This window comes from Colius striatus, chromosome Z, assembly GCF_028858725.1.
Source record: "Colius striatus isolate bColStr4 chromosome Z, bColStr4.1.hap1, whole genome shotgun sequence".
NCBI lineage: Eukaryota > Metazoa > Chordata > Aves > Coliiformes > Coliidae > Colius > Colius striatus.
This window is the reverse complement of record NC_084790.1, coordinates 63,876,518-63,903,464: the sequence shown is the minus strand read 5'-3', so window position 1 is coordinate 63,903,464 and position 26,947 is coordinate 63,876,518. Positions and strand designations below refer to the sequence as shown.

At 38.3% G+C, this 26,947-nt stretch overlaps 1 protein-coding gene across 2 annotated transcripts in view; it reads left to right on the top strand.

Moving 5' to 3' along the window:
- PRUNE2 (prune homolog 2 with BCH domain) overlaps positions 1–26,947 on the top strand; it is a 141,097-nt gene that overhangs the window by 35,349 nt on the left and 78,801 nt on the right. For both annotated transcript variants that reach the window (XM_062017851.1, XM_062017852.1), the window contains 2 exons: positions 7,867–8,019; positions 10,111–10,205. In XM_062017851.1, the coding sequence (XP_061873835.1) occupies positions 7,867–8,019; positions 10,111–10,205 (248 nt within the window). The remainder of the gene's footprint in view (positions 1–7,866; positions 8,020–10,110; positions 10,206–26,947) is intronic.

Genomic DNA, 26,947 nt, shown 5'->3' with positions numbered 1-26,947 from the left:
TGTGCTCTCTCTTTGTATCGTATGCCTGGTAGAGTAAAAAAATGAGGCTTCAACACAAAGATGTTTTCATTTCTGTCTTCGTAGTTCCTTGTTTGTACTAGTTTTGTCAGTTCATTTGCTGCAACAGAGCTCTTCAATTAGAAACAAAACTGGGGTTCAAAAAATTCATTGCTGCTTTTAGGTTATTTACTGAATTTTAGCAGTGCTTAATGAATTTTAAATGTTTTAGATTTTAATTGATGTGCAGCTGTTAAATGCCCTTTTTAGAAATTAATGTGGACGTGTTTAATGAGGATTTTGAAGACTTCCCTGTACTTAGATTTGAGATGCTACTGGAGTCTTGGCTTGTCTTTGTACGCTGTGATAACTGGTGTAATAAGCATGTTATGAGGCATTAGAAAAGGTATTTTTTTAAAAAAGATTTCCATAAAGGAAGCGTTGACAATCACACAGCATTTAGCTGGCTTTTTTTTTTTTTTTTTTGTTATCTCTCTATGGCAATAGGCTCTAGTAAACCTGCCCGGAGGTATTTTTGCAAGCTCCAAGTTTCTGTTGAGTAGCTATCCAGGAATCTAGGCAAGTGACCAAACATCATAATTGATTTTGGAGGCAGAACCACTGAAAGGCTTTTGGGGATCTCTCAGGGTACATAGTTGGTGGTGGAAAGTGTCAGGACGCGGTGGTCTGAATAATAAACATGTTCAAATACTGTACATGGTTGTAAGTGTCTGCATGTTTTGGCTCTCTAGGCTGTATCCAAATTAAAATAAAGTGCTTTTATTGAAGATAGGACTTCCAGTTTTGAGGGAGATAGTAGCTACTTGTCTTTTTTTCAAATAATAACTTCATTTTAATTATTGTATTTGGTACCATGTATTTGAGGAACTTACTGGATATAAGAGTCTTTGCATACCTTCTCTTGGCATGACATGAGAAGTGATTGGCAAAGCCTAAATAGCCAAATACAGCTCCACTTGTGACTTGGCGTTTTTTCTGCTTCTGCCAGCAATGCAGTTTGTACATATAGAAGGCTAAGAAATGCAGGGAGTCACCCCCATTGTGGGTCTCCTAAAGTAGAAAAGAGTCTTGATAAGTACCTTCCACTGCAAATTCAGAGAAATCAGTGAATCCCAATTCTGGTTTTGATAAGATGAAAAAAAAAAAAATCCTAGATAGAAATGTGTCTAGATAGCAGATCAAACTATAATCAGTTTGAAAATAGAAGATCAAATACAGCTTGCTTGAGTCTAGCTTTTGTGTTTCTCTGTATATATTGTGGCCTTTTGTCAAAGACCTTGCCCATAATGTATAACTTTTCAAATTCATGTCACTTGTGAATATAAGAAATACAAGGATCACATATCATGGTCTGGAAGGAGCGGTGACTGCTCCATTCTCTTCTGACTGCACAATTCACTACTGGTGAATGTTTGCTTATGGGCTTGCAGGATGATCCCTCTCTACTCTCTGTGGCACTCCATGGGTGCAGAGACCATGAAAAGGTGCTTTTTTTTCACCTGCTTTGTTATGTTCCTTATGTTATGTGTAAATCTGTATATTGTTAGGATGCATAAATTTCAGGGGAAGCTCAGAACAGAAGGCCAAAGTGATAAGAATTAGGATTTTGTTTTCTTAAAACAGCTGAGAGATCCCAACATCCAAGACTATGAGTTGGAAATTTATCCTTCATTTTCTGTCTTTCCAGTAGTATTTTGCTAAAAGATTTGTAAGATAATACACATATCTCATGTCAAAATAATTGTTGTGTAGTGACTGTGACAGCTTCATTTGTTACTTCTTTTTCAAACTTTTTTTTTTCTCACAGTCTGTTAACAATTTTTAAAAATTTTAATATCAAAGACAGATATTTATAACCTGCCAGATTTCAACTTGGAACAAACTTTACTTGCACTTCTGTGTTAAAAAAAAAAAAAAGAACAAGAGAAAAGACTTTTCCTGTGACACTGAGCTTTATTGATTTAGGCAGTTTAATATTTAAGGACTTTTTTTCAGCTGAATGCTTTCCTGGTATCTTTGTCTCGCCATCAGACGTGCTATAAGTTAATTCTACCCTTGGGCTTTGAATAGAGCCTGCTTGGAGAGTAATGTACAGCCATATTTGCCTTAAGTTAAAGCTTGTGCTGTCCCTGGATTTCTGCCAGAAGCAAACAATTATAGAACCTGCCAGAATCTTGGGCCTGTATTATTTTATTTCCCAAGAGATGTTTACAAGGGGACTGTTGCCAAACTCAAGATCCATTAAACTGCTGAATCATTACATTGTCTGTTGCAGCCAGCTGGCAAGGGTGTGATTCCAAGCACTGACTGTCAGGTACCTTGGGTCAGTGCACTCTCAAAAATGCCTCCTTATGTTTATTTGTATAAGGCCTTGAAGGATGACACAAGGTGCAGACTGCAACGTGTAAATAGAGACAGACTTACAGCAAGAGCATCAGCTTTTTTTTTTTTTTTTCCTTTAATGGGAATCTGCTTTTCCTAGTATGAGTTGCATAGTTGAGGACTTTTCATGCCCTGCTGCGGCAGCCTGACTTTCAGTAGAGATGATTAGTTTGTTATTCTAGCAACATAGACAAACCTTAAGAAATGCCCTTTTAAGGACTTTGGGAATTCTGCCAAATTTTTCTTTTTTTTGGTCTGTCTTGTACATCAATCAGATGATTCACATGTTCCCTAGTTGACGCATCCTTCATACATACTCCAGAAAGAAAGGAGCATTTTGAACTGCTCCATGCTCTCTACTTATTTGCTGTGAAACTTTCGTTTTTATGTATGGAAGCAGTTGGAGGCAATGCTTTGTGGTTTTCTTGTTAATTAAAATGAGGATTGCTTGCTTGGGTCTGTTTGACAGTGTTGTGGGGTTTTTTTGGGTGTAGGGAGAGTTAAAGTATACATTCCTTGAGGGACTGTTCTTTTCCCCTTTTTTTCTGTATATTGAATCTTGTATTACCTATTATATACTTTTTTTTTTCCTGTGCTTGTCAGCAGAGAGAGCAGCCTCTATTATGCTTTCAGAAACCCTGGGGGAGTTGCACCACCACTCAGTAAAATCTGCAGGAGGTATCTGAGCCCATGTATCTCTTTTACAGCAGGTACTTACAAGAGAGCATGTCTAAATGGACTACTGACCCTTGGCCAAGCAAAAGTACCTTGAATTAACTGGTTTCACAGACTAAAAGGAATCTTAACCCTCACAGACATGATGAGACAGAAAATGTGTGCCTTTCTTTCCTGATGATGAGCCATGGTATTAAAGAATGAAGGAAGAATAAGTATTAAATTTACAGCTTGCTGACACCCTATTAACTTGAGAAGGATTCTTTCCTCCCTCCATCCTGGTGCAAAAGTTAGCAGTTGCAAGCACTGCAGTACTGCTGTGACAAGGACGAAAACCAGCCTTTTAAAAACCTTTCTAAGATGTCTGCCTGTGTTGAGGCATTATTTCAGACTGACTAGATTAAGTAATAAATCCTAAAATTTGATTGTTGGAGATGTCATACCTGATGAAAATATGCAAAGGGATTGACCCTGACACAAAACAAGCAATGAAAGGTGAAGGCTTCCAGTTAGATGTTGCAGTACAGTGTATGTCTAGACACATTTGGATTTTACAGTAATGTCCGTGTCCTGCCAAAGGTGAGATCAAATTCAGGATGGCCTTACTATTGAAGAAACCACAAATTTGTCACAAATGTGAAAGCAAGAGACAAATGCACACTAATAGCTGCATAAGTGAGGAACTCAGGCTGTTTAGATAAGAGGAGATTGAGAGTGGATCTCATTAATATTTACAAATATCTAAATGGTGGATGTCAGGAGGTTGGGACATCCCTTTTTTCTGTTGTATCTAGTGCCATGACAAGGAGTAATGGAAAGAAGCTGGAACATAAAAAGTTCCATTTAAACATAAGGAAGCACTATTTCACTGTGAGGGTGAGGGAGCCCTGGCACAGGCTGCCCAGGGAGGTTGTGGAGTCTCCTTCCATGGAGGTCTTCAAGACCCACCTGGATGTGTTCCTGTGTGACTTGATCTAGGTGGACCTGCCTTAGCAGGGGGGTTGGACTAGATGATCTCTAACGGTCCCTTCCAACCCCTACCATTCTGTGATTCTGTGATTTGTCTAACAGCTCAATTGAAATCCAGGACTGACTGTATGAAAAGTGCGGTGTAGTTACTGCTTAATTCACAAACAGTCCTGTAATTAGACTGGAATTATTTGTGTTATATGGAGGTAAAATGAATCAGAAGTTGCTGGCCTGACACCAAACCTACTGCATAGTAGTTGTTTCTGTATAATTAGGCAGACAATTAAGCTTATGTCATGTTGACTTTGAGCCCAATGAGCCCGATCGGTTACACAATTCACGCCTCTCCTTTTACTGCATTTTCCATGTATGTTGGTGTTAAAATTTTCTCTTCTTGCTCTTCCCCAAATATTGCTCCCTGAAGCACACACAACTGTGGTAAAAGTTTGACACATTGGATATCTGAAGACCTGTGCAGGTAGACAGACTGCCTAACTCTAGTGCGGCTGGGAGGCTGTATAGATGCGCTACAGCCTTCCTCCAGTGAGTAATTGTATGATGAATTTGAGCATGCATTGTAGGTCTAGTACTTTCTGCTGGTGTCTCCATTTCCTTTGCGTGTGCATGAACAATTTTCCTGTCTGCTCCTGGAGGAAATAAAAAAGGGTGCTGAAAAAGCAGAAGATTGTGATTGCTAAAATAATTCATGCAACCTGGTCCCTGAGCTGCTAGTTATCCAGGTGCAGCTCTGTGCTGACTGTGAGTGTGTTGTGGGCCCTCTAACGCATTCTGGTCATCGCCCTTCCCAAAGTATCGACAAGGATATGTAGCACAGACACTGTTATCTGGTTAGAGATGGGAACAGCAAAAGGGTATCAAATAAATTATCCGGTAGACTGCTGAGTGGGAACCTTGCTTCATATAAAGGACCTGAAAAATAGTCCTTGTTAATGTATATCTTTGGTGCTTTATATGTCAGTTACTTACCTGGAGACATTTGAAATCTCCTTGCTGTGGAGCATTGTTTTCTGTACCTAAATTTATAAATGTCTGTCTGGGTCAGAATATATGATTTCCATGCAATCTGTATTTCTTTAGTATTTTTAATACCATCAAATAAGGCAGGAGCATTGTCTTAAAGTAATGATAAGACTGAAACAAAGAAGGGGATGCTGAGAATTAAAATAATATTGGCAGTTAGCATATCTGTAACAGAAACACAGAATGGAATTTCATATATCTGAATTTCCAGAAATTAGTATCTGGTGGGGAACTGCTTCTGGCTTGTTTAGCACTGTTTGTTATTTAATCTACTTAGGATTTTTACTTAGCATGGCAAAATTGGTTTGTATTGCAGGCGCTTTATGAATTTTGAAGAAATACTTTTTGTTATTTTATGTGATGACAGTGTAGGAAAAAAATTATTAAATAGTAGATGTTTTGGTCCTATTCAGTCTAGTGAGACTGTTTTTCTTTTCCTCTCTTGGCTCTGCGGTAAAGCTTAAACATTTTGACTTGCAGTAACTGTGCTATTGTACTCATTGATCTAGGATCATGAAATGCAGTCATACACTTGTTTGAAATCCTTGTGTCTGGTACAGTAATAAATAATTCCAAAGCTGAAGTATAAGATTATATTATCCTTAATTTAATTGGAGTAACTGGAGGCAAAGGCTATCTTTGAGTTTATTAATAAATGAGATCCCAGTCTTCAGGGAATGCAAGGGCGACTTTACAGCTTGAAATGTCAGGCATGTTTCACATCCAGGATAAGATATATGCATCACGTAGTTGCCTGAAAAGACATCAAACTCACCTCTATATTGCAAGAGCATACTAATTGTGGTCAAGCTGTTTATTAGATTACGTTTCCTTTAAGATGGAATACATTGTTTTATTTGGCTGTATGTGCTGTACTTTTCTCGTATGTTCATTGGCACGAAATTATGGGGAGTCAGTTGCACGAGAATGACCAATGACTTCATCCAGACCCTCTGCCACATGCAACTGCCACATGCCACAGCTCTGCCCAACCTGACCTTGAACACTTACAAGAATGAGACACTCTGAACTCTTCTGGGCAACTTGTGCCAGTGTCTCACCACTCTCATCGTAAAGAATTTCTACCTTATGTCCATTATAGCAGTTCAATGACATGTCTGGAAAGGAAGGTTAGCAATATTGATTTACTGTTTGCAAGCATACCAACATTTGGTGTAATGCTTAGGAAGAGGAACAAGCCCTGGTGTCCCACTGCTTACTTGTGACCATGCCACAGTGCTGCATTAGATGCACAGAAGTACACTGCACACCCATGCTTGTTTGCACTAGGGCCAGACAGTTTTCTAGCATAGGCCCTGACAAGCCACCTAGTTAAGGTTTTAGAAACTACCTTCATGTTAGGAGAATGTTTCTATGTGAAAAGCATTCACTTTTACCATGGGTTTTATGGAGCTGTTTCTAATAATGGGGAAGGGACTGTAAAGATGGCTCCTGTAAGAAGTTGCTCGAAACTCTCCCCAGCTCAAAGTCAGATCACCTCTGGGGCTGAGACAGTTGAGTGCCTCCATGATCATGTTTTAAGAAGAAGAAGCTGGAAGAGGAAGATTCTTTCTGTTCCTTCACAGAATCACAAAATCTTAAGGACTGGAAGATCATCTAGTCCAACTCCCCTGCCAGAGCAAGACCACCTAGCAGGTCACAGAGGAAGTCGTCCAGGTGGGTTTTGAATGTCCCCATAGAAGGAGACTCAGCAACTCATCTGGGCAGCCTTTTCCATTCAAGTCCTTGCTATTCTTCCTTCTTTTCCGGCTGGTGGTGGTGCAAGAAGTTGGGAGAGAGAGAAAAGTGACCATGTGGACCCCAAGGTCAGTGAGGGAGGTGAGGAGGTGTGCTAGAGCAGAGACCTTGCTGCGTCCTGTGGAGAGGAGTCGTGAAGCAGTGATTTGTTGGAAGTTCATAGAGGACCCCACACCAGGGGCAGTGACTGTTCCCAGAGGAGGCTGTGAATTCATGGGAGGGTGGCATTGCAGCAGAAGGTGCCCAGAATGCTGCTGGTTATGGAGGAGTCCCAGGCTGGAGGAATTTGTGAGCAGAAGCCGTATCTGTTGGGAAGAACCCACGCCAGAGAGGTTTGTTAAGGACTATGTTTCTTAGCATGGACTGTGTTCCATGGAGGGACCTTGTGTTGGAGCAGAGGAATAATGCAAGGAGTCCTCCTCTTCTGAGAAGAGAGAAGTGGCAGAGACCATCTGCGAGACACTGACCACATCCCCCATTCCCTGCCCCCCTGTGCTATTGAGGTGGGAAGAGGTAGAGATATTGGGAGCAGTGAGCTGAGCCGGGGAAAAAGGGAGAGGTGGGGGAAGATCTTAAAGTGCTGGTTGTATTTTTTCTCATCATCTTGCTCTGTGTCTTGCTTTCTGTCTGTTCTGTTTCTTGTAGGTAGCAGAATAAACTTTCCTTACTTTCCTCTCTAAGTCGAGTACTGGAGTCTGTTTTGCCTAGAACTGTAATTGGCAGCGAGCCCTCCCTGCCCTTGTCTCGATCCACAAGGTCCTTGGTTATCTGTTTTCCTCCCATTTCTCTGGGGCCTCCACCATCCGAAGGAGGGTGGGGGATGAATAGGGGGCAGTGAGCAAGAGACTGTCATAGTTTGTTGCTGGCTAGGCCGAAACCACAACAGTGGTTCAGTGAACTTGTCAGTGGAAAGAACCTCCAAGAAGGAAAGGGCCTGGATGGTAATACAGTAAATATTCTTGTTTCTGTAGTACCTGTTTTCTGTTTACAGGATGTATTGATTTTTGCCTTTCAATATTTCAGGAAGCATTCTCTTCAAGTGTATGTCTTTGGAGGCTGACAGAATTACAGAACAGCAGGAGAAAGTACTGTCAATCCTAGAAGAGAAGTTTCCAGATCTTCCCCCACGAGCAGAAATTATCTCAGTTCTCCAGGAGACACAGTTTAATCTGCAAGGTAGTGCAACTTGCTTCCATTTTTCTGACCTTTTACAAATTTTGTTGGTTAACTGTATATATCAGCTCATTGTATGCAGTGAAAACAGTTGCAGTATGCCATCTTCACATGGCATGTTTGAACCCAGAGTTTGGTATCAAGCTTTTGAAAGGACACTCTGTTGCAAAAACATTTTTCACTTGGCCATCAAGTTGTTACCAAACTGAGTACTGAATTACTGAAGTCTTTCATTGTTAAAAGTATCAGGTATGTACAGGGTCCATGCAGAATCATGTTTCTTTTTTAACCTTCTCAATCAGCCTATCTGCAGGGTCTTCTCATCTGAATTCAGACCATCAGCCTGTGATGGCTGCCCTGGGTGGTAGTTAAGGACAGAATTTGAGGTGCTGCTTCCTTTGCATGCTCCTTCAGTGAGGTTGCTAGCTAAATTAATTCAGGGCTATAAATCTTCACATAGTTCCCTGAAGTTCCTCTAGACATTGGTCAAGGAATCATAGTTCAGAAATGAATGGACGCAGCTGGATTGGAAAGAACCAGTGAAAGTGGCTTTTATGGAGCTCAATTCTGCCATTTGCCTGGGAAGATGGTATAGTAATATTTGTCATATGCTTGACCTGTGAAGTTTATCCTAATATCCAGTGCAAAACTTGAACAGCTAGGTATAACAGATTCAGTCTGCATGGCATTGTGTGTCAGTACTTTTTATATGCCACATGAGGAGGGCAATATCATACACTCTTTTTTTGTCTCATAATTGCTGTCTGCTGTGCATTACAAGGTGCATATTTAGCACTGCATATGTTCATGTGACATTTGTATTAGTAAGGTGCCATTAAGTTTCTGAGGTCCTTTCAATGCATTAGCCTCTGCTGAATATTTTGACTTACCTATTATTTCAGACAGGATTAGGACAATTCAGCAAAACCGTTCTGATTTTCATGCAGAGATAATGACTTAGTGGCCTGAATCTAGGAATTCATTATTAGAGGCACAGTGGACTGTAGCCCACCAGAAAGTCTACAGGTTACTTATAAATATTTTCAAAAGGACAGACACATAAATACAATAAATGTGTGAACATTAGCCAGTTCATCTTGACACTAGATTGAATGCAGTAGCTGGACTTTGTACAGGAAGTGTAGTGAAAGGATTCATTTCTTTGACTTAATTTTGTATTTCACTATCTTTTAAAAATCAGTCATGCAAACACATTTTGGATGTTACACTGCTAAACTTTAGAAGTCTGTGCACATTGTAGTTGCCACCCACCACTTCAGTTGCCACTGAAGTAAGTGGCTTGCAGCTTTCTTTATGTAGACATTTGTCTGTTATGCCAGTGTTTTTTGTTCATGTGGTATAAGCATGTTCCTATACATGATATATATTCATTTAGAGAATCTTTACAGCAATTTAGACAGACATCTCCCATTAGAGAAACTTATTCATATGGATTTTCAATACATTGTACTTAAACATATCAACGTGTCTGGTTGCAATACGAAGCAATTCCAATTTTACACTATTTCTGATGATTATTTGTACTCTAATTCTATGGTATATAAACATCTAATTGATTCATTCACCATTTGATGCATGAAAGGAAAACCCATTGGTGTTGGTATCATTTTCTGAGGAGGCTCAGGCAGGTTGGCTAACTTTATGCTTATGGAATGTCTTAAGTGCTTTCCTTCTGAATATTTTATAAATACTATAGTATTCCACATGTGATTTGCAATGTATTACTCATTGCAGAAGTGTTTCATATTGTTGATTTCATATTAGACCATGTGAATAGTCTATCTATAAATTTATCATCAACTGGTATTCGATTACTTAAAGAATGTAAATATTCACGCAACTGTATTGTATGAGATTAATTCTTCATCCTTTCCTTCCCCTTCCCATCCTCTTCCTTGCTTTAAAAAACCTCTAGGAACATTAAACATTGAAATATTAATTCTGGTTTTAGTTTTCTGATTGGATGTCCTAAAATACAAAAGTCTCATTAAGCTGTGTTTATCATTTACGTTGCTGCTTCTGATCATCTGCAGATGCTTTTATGTACTGAAATTCCTTTTTCTTCTCAAACAGATGTAAGTATTGAGGAGGCTATGCTGAAGGATCTGAAGGAGATTTCAGATGGAGAAATCAAAGTAGCAATTAGCACTATTTACATGTCTCTGGAGGTAAGAAGAAACATAAACAATATTGCTGGCAAACAGCCCTATGGAGATGGTTCTTTAACAAAGATTTTGAGGCAGTTGTTTTCTGAAGATCATGTACGAGCAAAATTTTCAGTGATTTTATTAACTTTGAGAAAAGCGGTAACTGTTTCCTTCCTGGTAGTCTGTACCATGGTGTGTTAAAACAATGGCATCAGCAAATTACAGTCTTTGAGTGAACTGAAGGTGTGAGCTTTCTGTCATGCTTCAGTAGGTAGTTACTGACGTGGACTTTGTCCTACCTTTCACTTACAGTTATGCATACAATTAATAAATCCACTCTACATTCTCTCAGCTTTTTAAGATGAGAGGATATTCTTTTCTGCTTTCTATAAACGTGTCTTGAAACTGTAATGGAGCATGTCCATTGCCTAAATGAAAATGTTGGTAAAAACAAAAGGACCTCAGCGGGGCAGATGTTCCTAGAATTTTCACCTTTTGGAATGAGACTGTATATCTGTCCTTATGAGTATTCCTGAAAATGACTACTTGGATTTTTTTTCTCGTTGAGTCCCAGACATTTTGTATTGCTTAGGGAAAATTCTTGTTTAGTATGTTTTGTGTCATATCTCAAGAAGATTTGTGTTTTGGATGTCAGTAGCTATTTACCTTGACTTGAAGTAGAAGTAAATGTTACTGGCTATTACGTAAAAACATTATCATAGAATCATAGAATGCCTTATCATAGAATGGTAGGAGTTGGAAGGGACCTTTGGAGAACATCTAGTCCAACCCCTTGCAGAAGCAGGTTCACCGAGATCAGGTCGCATAGGAACGTGTCCAGGCGGGTCCTGAAGATCTCCAAGGAAGGAGACTCCACAACCCCTCTGGGCAGCCTGTGCCACTGCTCCGTCACCCTCACAGTGAAATAGTTTTTTCTTATGTTTAAATGGAACTTTTTGTGTTCCAGCTTCAACCTATTACCCCTTGTTCCTGTTTCTAGTTACAATAGAAAAAAGGGATGTCCCAACCTCCTGACACCCACCCTTTAGGTATTTATAAATGTTAATAAGATCACCCCTCAATCTCCTCTTCTTCAGACTAAACAGCCCCAGTTCCCACAGCCTTTCCTCTTGAGAAAGATGTTCCATACCCCTCATCATCTTGGTGGCCCTGCGCTGAACTCTCTCCAGCACTTCCCTGTCCCTCTTGAGCTGAGGAGCCCAGAACTGGACACAGGACTCCAGATGAGGCCTCATCAAGTAAAAAACATAAATGTTTAGATTACAGAACAAGTGTGACATGGTGGTATTACATCTGACAGAATGCATACTGATATACTGATTAATAATAAAGCTAACTAGATTGAAGAAAATCTCAACAACAAAGAGACACTTCACATAGTATATATTTGCAATTTGCTGTCTCACCATTTGCCTCAAGGTTAGACCTTGAGGCAAAAAATATTCAACACAAAAAGAAGTTGCCACCTTTTGCATTTTACTTTTATCAAAACTTAATTTGGCCTTGGATGGTCCCAAAAAAAAAAATCATCTGAATAGTTCTTCATGTGTATTCTGTGAGATTTCTTACAACATATTTTTGACAAGGCATTTTACAAAAATTACGATGCTTCTGTGATTGAAGAAGTTTGTGGTGCATTCCACCTAATAATTATCCATAAATTTCTACTTGTATACTAAAATATACAGAGCAAATTGGGTAGCAAAGATTGAAAAAACTTTTTTAGCATCAAGCAATCTTTACCAGCCACTAAACCTGCACTACTTTATGAACCATAAATTTACACCTGAAAATTATACCAAGACTGGGATGAGAGGAGATGGTGAAACAGTATTGTAAGGTAAATCCCCAAAAGAAGAAATGGGATTAAAAAAAAAACAAGATTAAATTCTTCCTCTTTTTGTGTTTTTAATCTTTCTCTTTTGTTCTATCAGTTTCTGTGAATGGTACACATAGAGGTCTATAAATCAGGAGCTAGATTTAGTGTCGTGTTTTCTTTTTATTTACTTTCCTTTTAATCTTTTTTATTAGATGATGTAGAATGCAGGCCTTGCACTCTACAGATCTAAGCTCCAGCTAAGTGTGTCCAAACTCATCTTTACTACTCCACAAACTCAGCTGAATCATAACCCAAAACTTGTCTTTCTGTTGACTTCAACTCAAAAATTGAATTTGGCATAGTCCTAAAAGCTGGCAAATTTTCAAACTTTTTCCAGTGATTGTGTAACATACTTTGACAATACTTTGGTTTAAGGAGTGTCAAGATCTGGTGGTAAGCAATACATGTTTTGTAATTCTTTTCTATATACATATATATATATATATAAATACATATATAAGAATTATATAGTCATATATAGTGGCTATTGTGGAAGAAAAAGAAGATTCACTTGCATGTAAAGAGAACAAAATGATCAGTGCTTTGTTGATGTTAGGTGGTTTTTAACCCCAGTATGTTAAGTAATGTCATTACTAGCATTTTGGTATTTTTCTGGAAGTTACTGTTACCATTTTTCACATTTTGCTCTCTGATATTCTGTTGAGAATAGTTTGCTTCAGAAGGAGCAGGTTGATGAAGAACTAATGATGGTAACTAAAAAGTCATCAATTGTTAGATAATACTCATAATTACTTATAATACTGTTGTATAGAAGTACTCAGAAATGTGAGATACATGTAGAAACACTCCTGCTCTCTAGTTTCTCCTGAAGAAAGACCTGAATTACAAAACAGTGCAGTTGATCTGAATGCTTTGTTTGGATGAACTTACTGGTATCAGTCAGTGGTTTACAGTAATCCATTGACTGTTGGCTTACTAGTTGTCAACTGACTGATTTTTAAGTGTCTTGACAAAAGTGAATCTTCTAGATATTAAAAGAACAGATAGTGTTGTATTTAGTGACAAAGGCAGGGAAGGCATTCTGTGTGTATATATTTGAATCTGTATGCAGCTTTGCATCTCTTGTGGTCTGGGCTTCCTGGATTCGAGAGACATTGAATCTGTTAAATTGAAATCAGACCCGTGTCTCTAGTGACTGGCTACCAGAGCAAATGCTACTTGGATTTCAGATGCGTAGCAGCATTTTTTCCAGAAAGTGACAAAATAAAAGTGACAGCACATAGGTCATAGTTTTTTTTGTTGCCTTTGCCAGAAACTTTCCCCAAGAAAAAATAATAATTTCCCATGGGATATTGTAGCAAAATTTAGTGCATGTGTTACAGTTAATTTCTGTTACATTATGTTATACCCTGAGAGTATATTTGCTGCTTCTCTGCTCGAATTCTCTTGGAAATGGAAAAGATCTTCTCAATGTGAATTTCTGTGAAAGTTTGTTTGGGTTTTTTTTTCTGATAACGGAATACTTCCTTTGTAAACTGAACTCTATTCTGTGCTTTCTGAAGTCTAGTGCACCAGAAGAACAATCAAAGTTTCATGAGTGTTTGGTTTAGTTGAAAAGGCTCTTGGTATAGTATCATAATAACATATTTGTTGGACTAGTCCTGAATCTTTTGGTTCATTAAAATTTATTCTAACTTCTCACAGAAGCTGCAGTCACTTTGGAATATGGAAAATAAAGTTTCACGAGGGTAGTCAGTTGAAAACAAGGCAGATGGTCTATGATTGTCTGCTATTTACTATTACAGACAAAGGAATGCATGTGTTCTGAAGGGTGGCCAGCCTATTGAGGTTCTTGTTCATGTTTCTGGCCTTGGTATCTGAATACTTCATGAAGACAGCTTCCAGGTTGTAGAGGTTATCTGCTCTTTAGTGTTGTAAGGTTGTGTCCACTTTTATGGCTGTGCCAGTGCAGAGATTTAGAGAAAATGTCAGAGCCTCAATGGAGGCTACTGTCACAGGTGGTGGTGTCCCATTAAAGTGACCTGCGAGTCAGAGCAAAAGCAGGTTCACCTAGATCAGGTCGCATAGGAACATGTCCAGGCGGGTCCTGAAGACCTCCAAGGAAGGAGACTCCGCAACCCCTCTGGGCAGCCTGTGCCACTGCTCCTGCAACCTCACAGTGAAATAACTTTTTCTTATGTTTAAGTGGAACTTTTTGTGTTCCAGCTTCAACCTATTACCCCTTGTCCTGTTGCTAGCTACAATAGAAAAAAGGGATGTCCCAACCTCCTGACACCTACCCTTTAGATATTTGTAAATATTCATAAGATCTCCCCTCAGTCTCCTCTTTTCTAGACTAAACAGCCCCAATTCCCGCAGCCTTTCCTCATATGAAAGATGTTCCAGTCCCCTGATCATCTTGGTGGCCCTGCACTGGACTCTCTCCAGAAGTTCTCTGTCCCTCCTGACCTAAGGAGCCCAGAAGTGGACACAGATGAGGCCTCATCAGGGCAGAGTAGAGAGGGAGAAGAACCTCCCTTGACCTGCTGGCCACACTCTTCTTGATGCATCCCAGGATACCATTGGCCTTCTTGACCATGAAAGCACATTGCTGGCTCATGGTTAGTTTGTTATCAACCAGCACTCCCAGGTGTCTCTCTACAGAGCTGCTCTCCAGCAGGTCGACCTGCAGCCTGTACTGGTGCCTGGGGTTGTTCCTTCCCAGATGTAGGATTCTGCATTTGTCCTTGTTGAACCTCATGACTTTCCTCTCTGCCCAACTCTCAAACCAGTTGAGATCCCACTGAATGGCAGCACAGCCTTCTGGAGAATCAGCCAGTCCTCCCAGTTTGGTGTCATCAGCCAACTTGCTGAGGGTACACTCTGTCCCCTCATCCAGGTTGTTGATGAAGATGTTGAACAACACTGTCCCCAGAATCGAGTCTTGTGGAACTCCACTGGCCACAGGCCTCCAACTCGATTCTGTGCCATTCATCACCACCCTGTCCTTAGGTGGTGTCTAGTAGTCTAAATGAGTCCAGGCTGGTACCAAGAGAAAGTTCTGACTCTTGCTGCAACTGTCCTTTTTGTGGCTTTTCAGTCATAGTGGCTGTTCCAGCAACGATAACTTAGGAAGTTGAGAAATATTTGGGCACACAGTGGATCTGCTTCCTAAAGAATTAAGAGCATAATCTCAGAGACAGGGTTTCATTTACAAACAGGTTTGTGGTAATATTATGGCATGCAACTATGTTACTAATTTGGGCAATTTTGGTTTTTATGAAAAGTGATGCTTTAATACTTTTGTAAAGCGAAACATGGATCTCTGTCTCAGTTGGAGCGTGTCAAACAAGTGCAAGGTAGACTATTGCATGCAGTTAAGTGATGTTGCAACCTGTTTGAATATTTGAACTTTTGTTTTCTGTCTGTAATGATTGAACCATAGTTACATGTTTAGGAACTTTTTTCTTGCAGTATAAACATACTTTAAATGACATCAGATTGGTTCATGAATTTGTTTTTAATGCTAAAAGCAAAACAAGAAGAAAACCCCAAGTAAACATGTTAGCATTTAATCTTCCAGTAATGGAATTGGAAACAAAATTCTCAGTAACTTGCAATAGCAATGCTGTTCGGAAGTATTTTTCTGATGCCTGTTGTGAGAAGTTAGGGTATGTGAAATAAATGATGTATGGAGCTGTAGGAATGCGACTTTTGCAGACTACCTTATGTCTAAGGAACATTAAACATAGGGTTCTCGTTTAGCAAATAAATAACCATTCATTTCAATGACTGCATAGTCTGGACTTTTGTGCATATTTTTGCAAAGATGAGAAGAGGCCATTAGGGATTTAATATAAAATAAATCGCCAAGGGGTCTTCTTGTAGTCCTAGTCTTTCTGCCACATGGTGTGTCACTAATGTGCATAAATGGGCTTAAATGAATTTGTTATCTGTATTACATTTGCAGTATGTATATATTTATATATTATTTTTTAATTGTGTTTAAAAATAAAACATTAAATACATCATTTCTGAAAGCTGAAAGCATACTATTTGTAAATAAATCAACCTTAATTAAGGTCTTAAAATGTCAGTATGTGAGATCTGCATGTAGCAAAAATGTGTAACATACATAGCACACAAAGCTTGAACATACTTTGATTTGCTTTTTTGGAAGTATTAGGAGGCTTAAGTCGGCACCTTATGGAACTGACTAATGCAGACAAACATGCATTAATGTAAATACCGTACTCATGTTTAAACATCAGACTGTCAGTGTTCTGGAGGATGGTAGCTATTCTGTTGATGCCTCAGGACAGCTGAAGTACCCCAGCTGTAATGCCTATAATCTGAGGTGCAGAGAGCTGAGCCAGACCTGCTGAATCTTCTGTTGTAGTTAGTTATGTGTTTCTAAAGGTGCAAATGGAAACGAGTGGGGAGAATCTCGGACTCCCCACTTCCTAATTAACCGTGCTTCCTAATTAACTATGTGAAATCAAATGGCAGCAAAACTGGCATTGATTACAGTGATTACTGGGATGGCTTTATTGCTTTACAGTCAAGACCAGATCCCCTATGAGCTAAAGTTCCTGTACCCTGTTAGATGTTTCTGCATGAAGTCATGTAGGATGTCAGGGAGGATACTCGTTATGGTCCCTTGTGATGTGAGAAAAATACAAACTTATAAAACTGTCCAAGACAATTGTATTTATCAATCTGTCCAATTCAGCCTGTGCACGAATCATTAAATAAGGCTTTGTTCAGCTGTCAGTTTTGCAAGGTGTATTTGGTTTTCTTATTCTATGCTGCTGTCATAACTTTTAGTAAACCAGAAGCACTGGAAATTTTGTACTTGCAGTATCTCTTCAAGAATGTACAAGAAATACAGTGACACCAGGTCTGCAGTGATATCTATGTAAGATTTCTAAATAAATTGGATAGACTTAAGCTGTTATAATTTGTGTAATATCTAGTCTAAATTTGGCCCACACTATTGTTTATTATTTTTCTTTTACTGATTTTTTTCATTCTTGCTTCAAAAGTTAATAAGCAAAGTAAAAAATGCAAGAGAATTATTGAAGGAATAAGCATAGACATTAGATTAATCTACTAACATTACTGCAAAAATGTGCTTGTGTTTACAAGATCATTGTTCAAGAAGATAAACAATATTTTCTTTTGTATCATTTATGAAATGTGTTTAAATGAACTAAGTTTCTTTGTGAAATACAGATTTATAATATGCACTATCTCTCAGCTAAATAAAAAGATATAATCTACAGTATCATTATTGAACTGCATTCCTGACTTCTACAAACTGACTAATTTATCATTTGCGTACTCTTCTTGTCAGTAGCATCTCGACTCAGCTACTCATGGGGCATAGACATTGACAGCGGGAGGTGCTGTTTTGAGAAATGTTCAGCATAAAAAGAGTATTTTTCTGTGAAATGCAGTGCACTTTTAAAAAATTTCAATGTAAAAGCTAACTTGGACATTTATTATTTTAAGGTCTGGCCATAATGCATGAGAATGTAGGAACCAATAATAGTTAGGGATAACAACAATATGAATATTACAGAAAAGTTAAGAGGTTTTTTTGCAATTTAGTTTAAGTTTTTTTCTTTGCTGCTGTGTGGGAAACAACTTAATTAGAGTATTGAACTGTTGATCCAAGGTTACAGTATAAATTAGAAATTTACAAAAATCCTAAACCAACCTGCATTTAAAATTGTGCAATATTTATTTAGAATAGTGATACTGATGCAGAAAAACAACAAAATAGATCTGCTGTCTTGAAGTACTCATTTTTGTTCCATTTATTTAGCAAAGCTTGTACCTAAAATGTCTTCTGAACCAGAACGTAAGTGAATACTTAACACTTGTAAACATTGCAGTAGCCTGTATATTTAGTGTACACCATTGAATTTTATGTGCTCTGCTACATATCAGGAACCTAGTCTCAAAGCTAGCAGTTATTTTCAGATATGGAAACATTTTTTGAATTTTGAATTGGTCAGATCTAGTGCTTTGTAAGATTTTTCAGTATTTATGTTCCCTGGTTAGATGATGACATGGAAGATACTTCATCTAATTGTATAACTGGGCACATTCTCAGATTTGCTTGAAATCAAGTGCTTTGTCTGACTGGAAACTTTAAAGGTTTATTTAATTTTATACACATTTTAATGTATTTTATTTCAAATACAGGGATCCAAAATACAGAATTATTCAATCTCCTTTCCTTCTGAACATGAGATAAACACAGTACTTATACTGATATAAAACAGAAAAAGAATTATTGAGGCCACTAAGTTTATGACAAATAAAAACTATGGCAGATCATTATTTTATCTTTCCCAAATAAGAAAAATCACAGTATTTGCGCTGTAGAAATGAGAAGTTCAGATGTGTGTACAACCCTTTCACACTTTGGAGAATGTTATCATCAGTTCTGTAAGCAGGAAATAATGACTGAATATGGAGTACTTGGTTCTTTGGCTCAGGTCAAACAGGACTATGGAGTTAGTAGTAAAATCAAAGAGAGAACCTGTCAGAAGTACCTATGTTTATTGCCAGATAATTTTTCTTCATCTTTTGCATAGGCAATGAAACCAGTTGAAGAAAATCTTTCCTACCTTGGGTTCTACCTTCGCCACAAAAGACGTTAGCTGGTATCTGTTTATTGCCAGTTCTGTTTCTTTTTACAGAAGGACAAATTTCACTACTAGGTATTTTGCAACCTAACTGCATTTCAGCATTTCTTGTTGTTCTTCTTGTCGTTTTCTTAGTCACATTTTCAATGAGTATTCATGAAACATAACATTTTCTCCCTCCCCAGTCTTCTGGGAAAAAAGAAAAAAGACTTACAGAAAGAGTCCACAGGGAATCTTCTTGCAGTCCAATCTTTTTTTTTACCCCCACCGCACTGTTTCCAGAGATATAGCCAGCAGTCTGTGCCTGGATTCCACACCCAGAAATGGATCTTTTTTTTTTTTTTTACGTTTCATGGATGCCAGACATTGGTTTATACTAGTTTATTCTCTTAGTAGTTTTTACAGACTGGACAGGAAAAAGGATGGAACACATTAATTTTTTACTCAAAATGGGAACCATTGGTCAACTCTTTAATTGGTAGAATACCATGGGCTTGCAGTAGTTATGGATTGTTTTAGCTGAAAAAGGATTTGGGATTGAGTTTGAATAAATGACAATTATACAACCAAGAACTCCCATAATTGTATTTTAAAACCAAAAGTCTTCACTGAGAACTGAGTTATGAGGCTGTGGTTTTTGTCAGGTTTCATCAGTTATTGAATCATATTCTACTGAAAACTTGTTGTTTTAGTCTAAACAGTTTATTGTCTCTTCTTGATATAAATAGCATTAGAAGGGTTGTTTCTCAGTGTTTGCTATTAAACAAGACTTTCTAAATAAAGGGACTAGAGATAAATTCAGAAAGAAAACAAAAGTGATTTTCCTTTCACATCTCTCAGTTGAGTGTTTGCCATATGGGTTGCTCAGCATCTCACTCTCAGCAGGTCTAATTTATGGTAAACACACAGTGAGTGAACAGGAAAAAAAAAAGGCAATGAAAATATTAATATTCTGCCACCTCCCCATTTTTTTAAACTGAACTAAATATATTCAAGTTCAGCCCATGTAGTTGTGGCATTTAGTTGTACATGTATGTATTTGCCACTCTGTTGGGAGTTTGTGAAGACAGAAATGCTGTGCTTTTCTTGCCGTGAGACTGATTTGCTGGAGCTTGCATGGCAGTGTGTAAATGATACCTTCCCTGCTCTGATCTGGCGTGCTGCCAGTCCCCCCCAGGGCTGTGTTTGCTCCATGAAGGGCAGTTGCTGCTCTCGCTATGGCATGGGGTGCTTTAGCTTTTCAGTGGGCCTCCACAGGAGGATCACCAACTGAGTGAATGTGTTGATGCTCTGGTCCACTGCTAGGATTTGGAATAGGCAAAGAAAAAGACACAGAATTAATAATGGTATGGATTTTTCTTGAGACTCACCACCATTGAAATCCACAGCATCAATATTTTGAAAACCTCCTATCTCTCACAAATTCCTGGGACTTTCTCTTACTATTGCATATGTGCTGTCTTTGTGGGTTATCTTCTCTCTCTAAGGACTTTGCTGCCATAACAGTCCTTCAAGAACTCTTTAAAACTTGGACAACCTCACTCCTTGGCTTGCCTGTCTGGAAAGTCACTGGAGGGCAATACAAAATACTATGCATGTAACAGTAGCCCAGGTGAGCATTCTTTCATCAGTGCTTCCACTTCTGGGAATTAGTTTTTTCACAGGAGGGTCCATGGGCTACATTAGTTAAAAAAAAAAAAAAAAAAAAAAATTAGTCTGTTTTATAGTTAGGAGCAGACATATCTGAGTGAAAGAAACTCTATTGCACAAATCCATAGCTCTGAAAGCAGAAATTGCTGCCATTGCACACTAGATACTGTAATTACAATCAGGAAATAGCTGCAAAAGAAAATGTTTTTAAAAAGCTGTGATTTGAGTCCCGCCCTCTGCCTTATGGTCATTCCGTGGCCCTTAGTAACGCACACATTTTCTTTCTATCTGGATACCTTCTGTTGCAGCAAGAAACCAGTAGTCCTGTTAAGAACTGAGGATTCTGACAAATAGTTGACAATGACGTGTGGTTCAGATTTAGAAGAAAGTGCAGTAGTCCTGCATTAAACAATCATACCATTTCCTTTAGGCAACATTTTTTATAAGTCTTCAAGAAGAAATACTTCATTTACAGTACCTGCAGATATTGAGTTCAAATAAATACAGAATTCTTTCTTTGGATCCTGCTATATGTTTTTCTCAGTGTGGTCTCCACAGGTTGACAGTAGGATCCTCTGGTTGCATATTTAACTTGTGTATTAATATTTGGAATTGTGTTTGATTTCCTGATGTTCAGTCTTTTGAATAGGGATTAATTGGAATGACCAGTTCTGTTTCTCTGCTTATTATTGGGTATTTTGGACTCCTATAGTGTGCTGCATCTTGTTGATCCTCTCTGTGATCTAATCTGTAAATACTTGTAGATGAGTAAATAGAAAATATTGGTTGTTTTATCATCTCGTATGAATTCTTCCTTCATGTATATCATTAGCCTAATTGTTTACAGTGTTCCAGTCAGTTACACTTACACAGATCCTCTGAGGTAATGGAGTTGTGTTTTGTAGTATAAACCAATATTTACTCAGAAGTCAAACCTCAGCCTCACTTCCTGTGGACTTGTATTGCTGTCAGTGTAGCAGTAAAGTGAGATTTTCAAGATGCCTGGGTAGACAAAACCGTGAAAGCAGTAATTTTACTAATTCCACTTTATGCATTTAAATTTATATGAATAATAGCCAGCTGAAGGCAGGTGTCACTGGAGACTATTTTGGACTCTGAATTTTATCCTTTAACCATTTTAGAAAAACATTACTTTACAGTGTCTTCTGTCAGCTGGATGGTTGAGAGATTAAAGTAAATTAAGTGATGAGGGATCTTTTGTGTACTGTGCAGTCACTCATTGTGAAGTCACATTCTGAATACATTTCAAATGACATTGAGTTTGGCTATATTTTTGGTCCATTATTAAAGACTCAGAAAACAAGCATATTTTCAAATAGCGTTCTGCACAGTGATGTATCTGTGCTTGATGCCACGGTTCTTTACATAATATGATAATAATGTTATCTGTTAACGTAAAAACAGAGTTTGACTCCACGGAAGTAGCTGGAAATGGATAACTACAATATGCTTGAATCTCTTAGGAACATACCGTTTGACATATAAAGCTAAAAGTTCCTTATGTTTAGGAATTCTTTTAAGCGAAATGCTTGTAGTGAGTCTCAGCTGGTGTGCATGAAGAAGTATTCATCTCCCAGTAGTAAAATTGAATTTTATTTTTTTACATTTTTTATATGTCTTCAATGGATTGAAACACTTTGAAGGAAAAAAATGCATGCATTTCTGGTCCTAATCTATTTCAAAGAGGTTTTATGGTTTTGATTTCAGTCTGGTCTCATGTTTTATGTATAGGAAAATCAGAAGGTTATGCCTTGTCCAAGCTAGCAGGGAGCAGAAATGGTCCTCTGTGTCATGATTTTGCCCAGCCAGCAATGAAGCACCAAGATAATCTCTTGCTTGGTGCACCCCATCCACCCCCATCCTTGTTAGGATGGCAGAGGCCCCAGCGAAATGCAAGGAAAAAAGATAACCAAGGTTGTTGTGGATTGGTTGTTGTGGACAAGGGCAGAGAGAGGTCACTGTCAATTACAGTTTCTGGCAAAACAGACTCCAGTACTCGACTTGGAAAGTAAGGAAAATTTATTCTGCTACCTGCAAGACACAGAACAGATCAAAAAGCAAAAAGAGAGTAGGATGATAAGAAAATTAGAGCCAGCACTTCAAGATCTCCCTCCCCCATCCCTCCTTTCTTCCCAAGCTCAGCTCACTGCTCCCCATATTTCTACCTTCTCAGTCAACAGCTCAGGGGGGGCAGGGAATGGGGGATGTGGTCAGTCCTTCACAGATGATCTCTGCTGCTTCTCTTTTCTCAGAGGACTGCTCCTTGCATTCTTCCCCTGTTCCAACATAGGATCCGTCCAATGGGACAGAGCCTCTTCTGAGCATAATTTTAATGAACTTCTCTGATGTGGGTTCTTCCCCACAGTTACAGCTTCTGTGAATATGGGGTCCCTCCCTTGATACATGACCCCCTCTTGCCATAGTCACTGCCCCTGACATGGGGTCTTTAATGAAGAGAATCACTGCCCCTGATGTGGGTCTTTCACAAAATACAAACAAATCACTGCTTCATCAGTCCTCTCTGCAGGATGCAGCATCCTCCTGCTCCAGCACACCTCTTCCTCTTTTCCCTCACTGATCTTGGAGTCTACATGGTTGCTTCTCTCTCACTTCTCACTCCTTGCACCACCACCAGCTGGAAAAGAGGAAGGGACAGAATAAAGAAGGAACGGGAAGAAGCCTCTTCTTCTGGTTTCTTAAAAAGTGATCGTGCAGGTGTCTAATTGGCTCAGCCCCAGAAGTGGGTCTGGCTCAGAGCTGGGGAGAGTTTTTAGCAACTACTTACAGGAGCCATCTTTACAGCCCTTTCCCTATTACCAGAAATGGCTGTCATGTCAAACCATGATGATAAATGAGAAGGTTATGCCTTGTCCAATCTAGCAGGGAGCAGAAACATTCCTTCTCTGGGACATTTAGGAAGATGATCAGCCAGTCCATGGCAAATGGATGTTTAGTGAGTGGATACTGCAGATGATTTAAACAGGGATTGTCTGCAGCTTGGCAAGAGGGTTGTGTTAACAGCAGTGTGTGCTAAAACTTCTTTGTAGTTGCAAGTTGACAGAGAGGGATATGTGAACCTCAGGAGATATGCTGGGGGTTTCATGCCTTTAACTCCATTATTTTAAAACTTTATAAGTGTGGTTATTACATTGCAGTATTCTGTGCTGAGAATCAGGCAAAGTTTCTGTGGTAGAGCTTGGTGGTAGAAGCAAGTGAAAAGAGAAGAGCTCTCAGGGATTCGATGTCTGGTCAGAAGGGACATTCTGGGAGTCATTCCAGGAGAATGAGCTATTATGGCACAGAACATGAAGACATAAACCAGCATGAGGTGTGATATAAACCAACGTGAAGCTTCACCAATTTGTGGGTGAAGAATTAGAGATGAAGCCACTAATTTGTGGCACTGCATGCCACATAAAAGCATGCCATGCATTTATGTGTCTGTGCATATATATGTGTTTACCACATATCTATGAGGAACATGTGAGCTGTGAGATATATGAGTTCACTTACTGTCTAATGTGAAGTTTTAGCTACATGGAAAATGAATTGAGCTCACTCTGTTTTATCTTCACTTACCCATTTTATTTACTCTAATGCCATTTGGTGCTTAATTTTTTCTGTGAGGGTGCATCTAGGTTTCTGACTTGGATCCTGAGAAGTAACTTTCTAACATACCAAAGTTCAAACTTTTTCTGAGAAAGCACCTTGCCAAAGTTTCTTTTATCAAAGAAATAGAGAGAGTCCAGAGTCTCTGCTGACATAACTGTTACCAACTAGGAGTGTAATTTCTCTCTTAAGTTTGTCCACATAAAAACAGTAAAATTGACTGAGTTATGCTCAGTAATAAAATCCTTTTCCAGAATATCTTACTCTTGTGTATGATTTGGCTTAAGCTTTACTATTGACAAAGCAGACTTCAGAGCTGGAAGAAGTATTTGTGGTGAACGAAAGGGGTTTTCAGGTGCAGAGAGAATTTAACACCGTCCACTGGATATTCAAGAGGTAGGATACAGTGCAGTTTCCATTGAGGGAAGGTATAATTGTAAGTAGATGCATAGCTGTTATATACTGCAGACACAGCCAAAGACAGCATCTTGGATGGTGCCTACAGTAAAATAGATTACTATTTGGGCAAAGCAGAATGAAGATCAAAATTATATGATATGTGGAAATAACTGTGATCAAAGAAAACTAGAAACAAAAATCTTATGGAGATGTAGAGGATGCCTCATATTTGGTCTTATTTAATAGTGTTTTTTAATCATAGGCAGTAAAGATGAAGCTCTTTGCTTGGCATTTCAGTTACAATGGGTAAATGCAGATTTTAGGAGAAAAGAGCTTGGTTTTGAGTCAGATGATAGAAGCTTTACTTTCCTGAAGAAAAAATTGCAATAGTTGTGCAGTTATCTGTATAATGCTGGTTTTCTTGATAGTGTTAAAGATACCCTACTGGTAAAGCTTGTAAAAAAATAATCTCTTGACCTCATGAAAAAGTTAAGTTATTTGGAATGTTAAATGCAATTATATTGACATATGGTGATAATGTGATAAAGCAGAAGGGTTAAAGGTTGGAGGAACCATGGCTTGGCAATTAGCAATGTAAATGAAACATTCATTATCCAGCATGCTGAGAAGTTGATGAACTGTACAATAAATCTGAGCCCAAGTCACTACTGAGATAACTCATTTCAGACATAACGGTGTTTATTAGTATCCTGGACATTGTTTTGCATTTTCTGATGAAATATCTATTGCTATATAGAAATATTTTATCCATTAATTTATGTGAAATAAGTCAATAGTAAAAATTCATAAGGCGTTAAGCAATTCTCCAAATAATATAGGATAAAAAGTAGAGAAACATAAAAGATGTTGAAAATCATCCTGTCTAGAACAATGTTTGATTAGATGCATTGGTATCTCCTCAGTGCATTGGTATTGGTATTTCTCCAATGTAAATTGTCTCCAGTGACTTACATATGTTTGAAGCCATTTTTCATCTTATAAGATACAGTTCAAATCAGGATCTTGGCCCAGTAAGTAGAGAGACAGTAATTAGAGAGTAATTAGTCAGTGTTGTAATTCTATTTATACATAAAAGACAACATTTTTTGGTGAGAATACAGGATGCAGACTTGTTCCAGAGATGGTGCAGAATATGTTTACTTGGTATTTGCAAGTTCCATCAAGATTAGAATTAAGTGTTTTCAGGCATTGTTACAGTAAACTGTACTTCTGTCTCACTCAGAATAATGCTGAGTACCAAGAAAACCACAGCTAAATGTGCAAACTTGGTGATACCAGCAGTAGATTACCTCTCATGCATTAGACAGCTCTACAAACAACTTACAAAGAGTTCTGAATAAATAATTAGTGCATAGCTTGTTCAGTCACAGTAACTTAAGGAGAAGACACACAAATATGCACTAGCTTTCTTGTCAGTGAGACAAAAAAAAAAATTACATTCAGTTGATTAGTGGAAACATAGTATACATTTGGTTTGTGTTAAAAAGTGTTGAAGATTTTTCTTACATTTAAAGGCTACCAGTTTATCATGGCCACAGCAAGTGATATATTATATTTTCCACTCCAACTTTGCATCCATTGGAAATTTTGCATTGCATTTTATTTTACATAGATTTCCTACTGTGGAATAGACGAATTTCTTACTATTGAGACAAAACATTTGAATCAGTATGTATTAATGACATATAAACTTTGAGGAAGTTCCACATCTTATGTAGCTTTCATGCGACTTCTGTGAAAGTTATTCTTTTGGATCACTATGAGTCTTGACAGATCACATAATGATTTAAGAATTGAGCCAAAAAAAGTTAGGACTCTCTTAATGTCCTCATCTATGAGTATCTGCTGCACATAATTCTCACTTTTCCTACAGTGTCAGCACAGAATACAGTATTTGTTCAGTATTTCAAGGTACTGTAATGCACTGTTAAAAAAAAGAGATTGCATTCCTGTACTTATATAGTGTGGTATATTTGGATACTTTTCTGTACTACCCTGAAAGTACAAGGAAGATGTATGGAAAACTAAAGTGTTGTCTCCTTCCTTCCTCTGCATCACTTACTGTACAGAAAACTATTGAGAGTTTAAGTTTACATGGTATACATATTGATGTATATGATGAAAATTGCTTTTGAGTAGGCATTTGTATCATACTTTGTATCAGCAGTTTCTTTTTGGAATCTATCTAGCTTTATCATTTGACTTGAAAGTTCCTTGGGTCAGCATGGTACACAAGGTGGAGGATGCAGGCTGTGTCGGAGATTCTATGGGAAGTCTATAACAGCAGCAAGAATTAAATTCAGTCCTCTGAATTGTTTAGGTACCAATTTTAACTCAAAGAAGTCTTGTGACCTTCTTGGAGTAATTGAGATGTCTGAGTATTATATATCTTCCCAAAACAGGTGGCAAAACAGCTTTAATTGCCGGCACTAGTTGGTTTCTGCTGCAGTTCTGTTTAAACGTGGCTGTACTTCAAACTGTAAACTATGTTACCTCAAGAGTGGATTTAGCACATCGGCCAGAAAACACATGCAAGTGCTGTG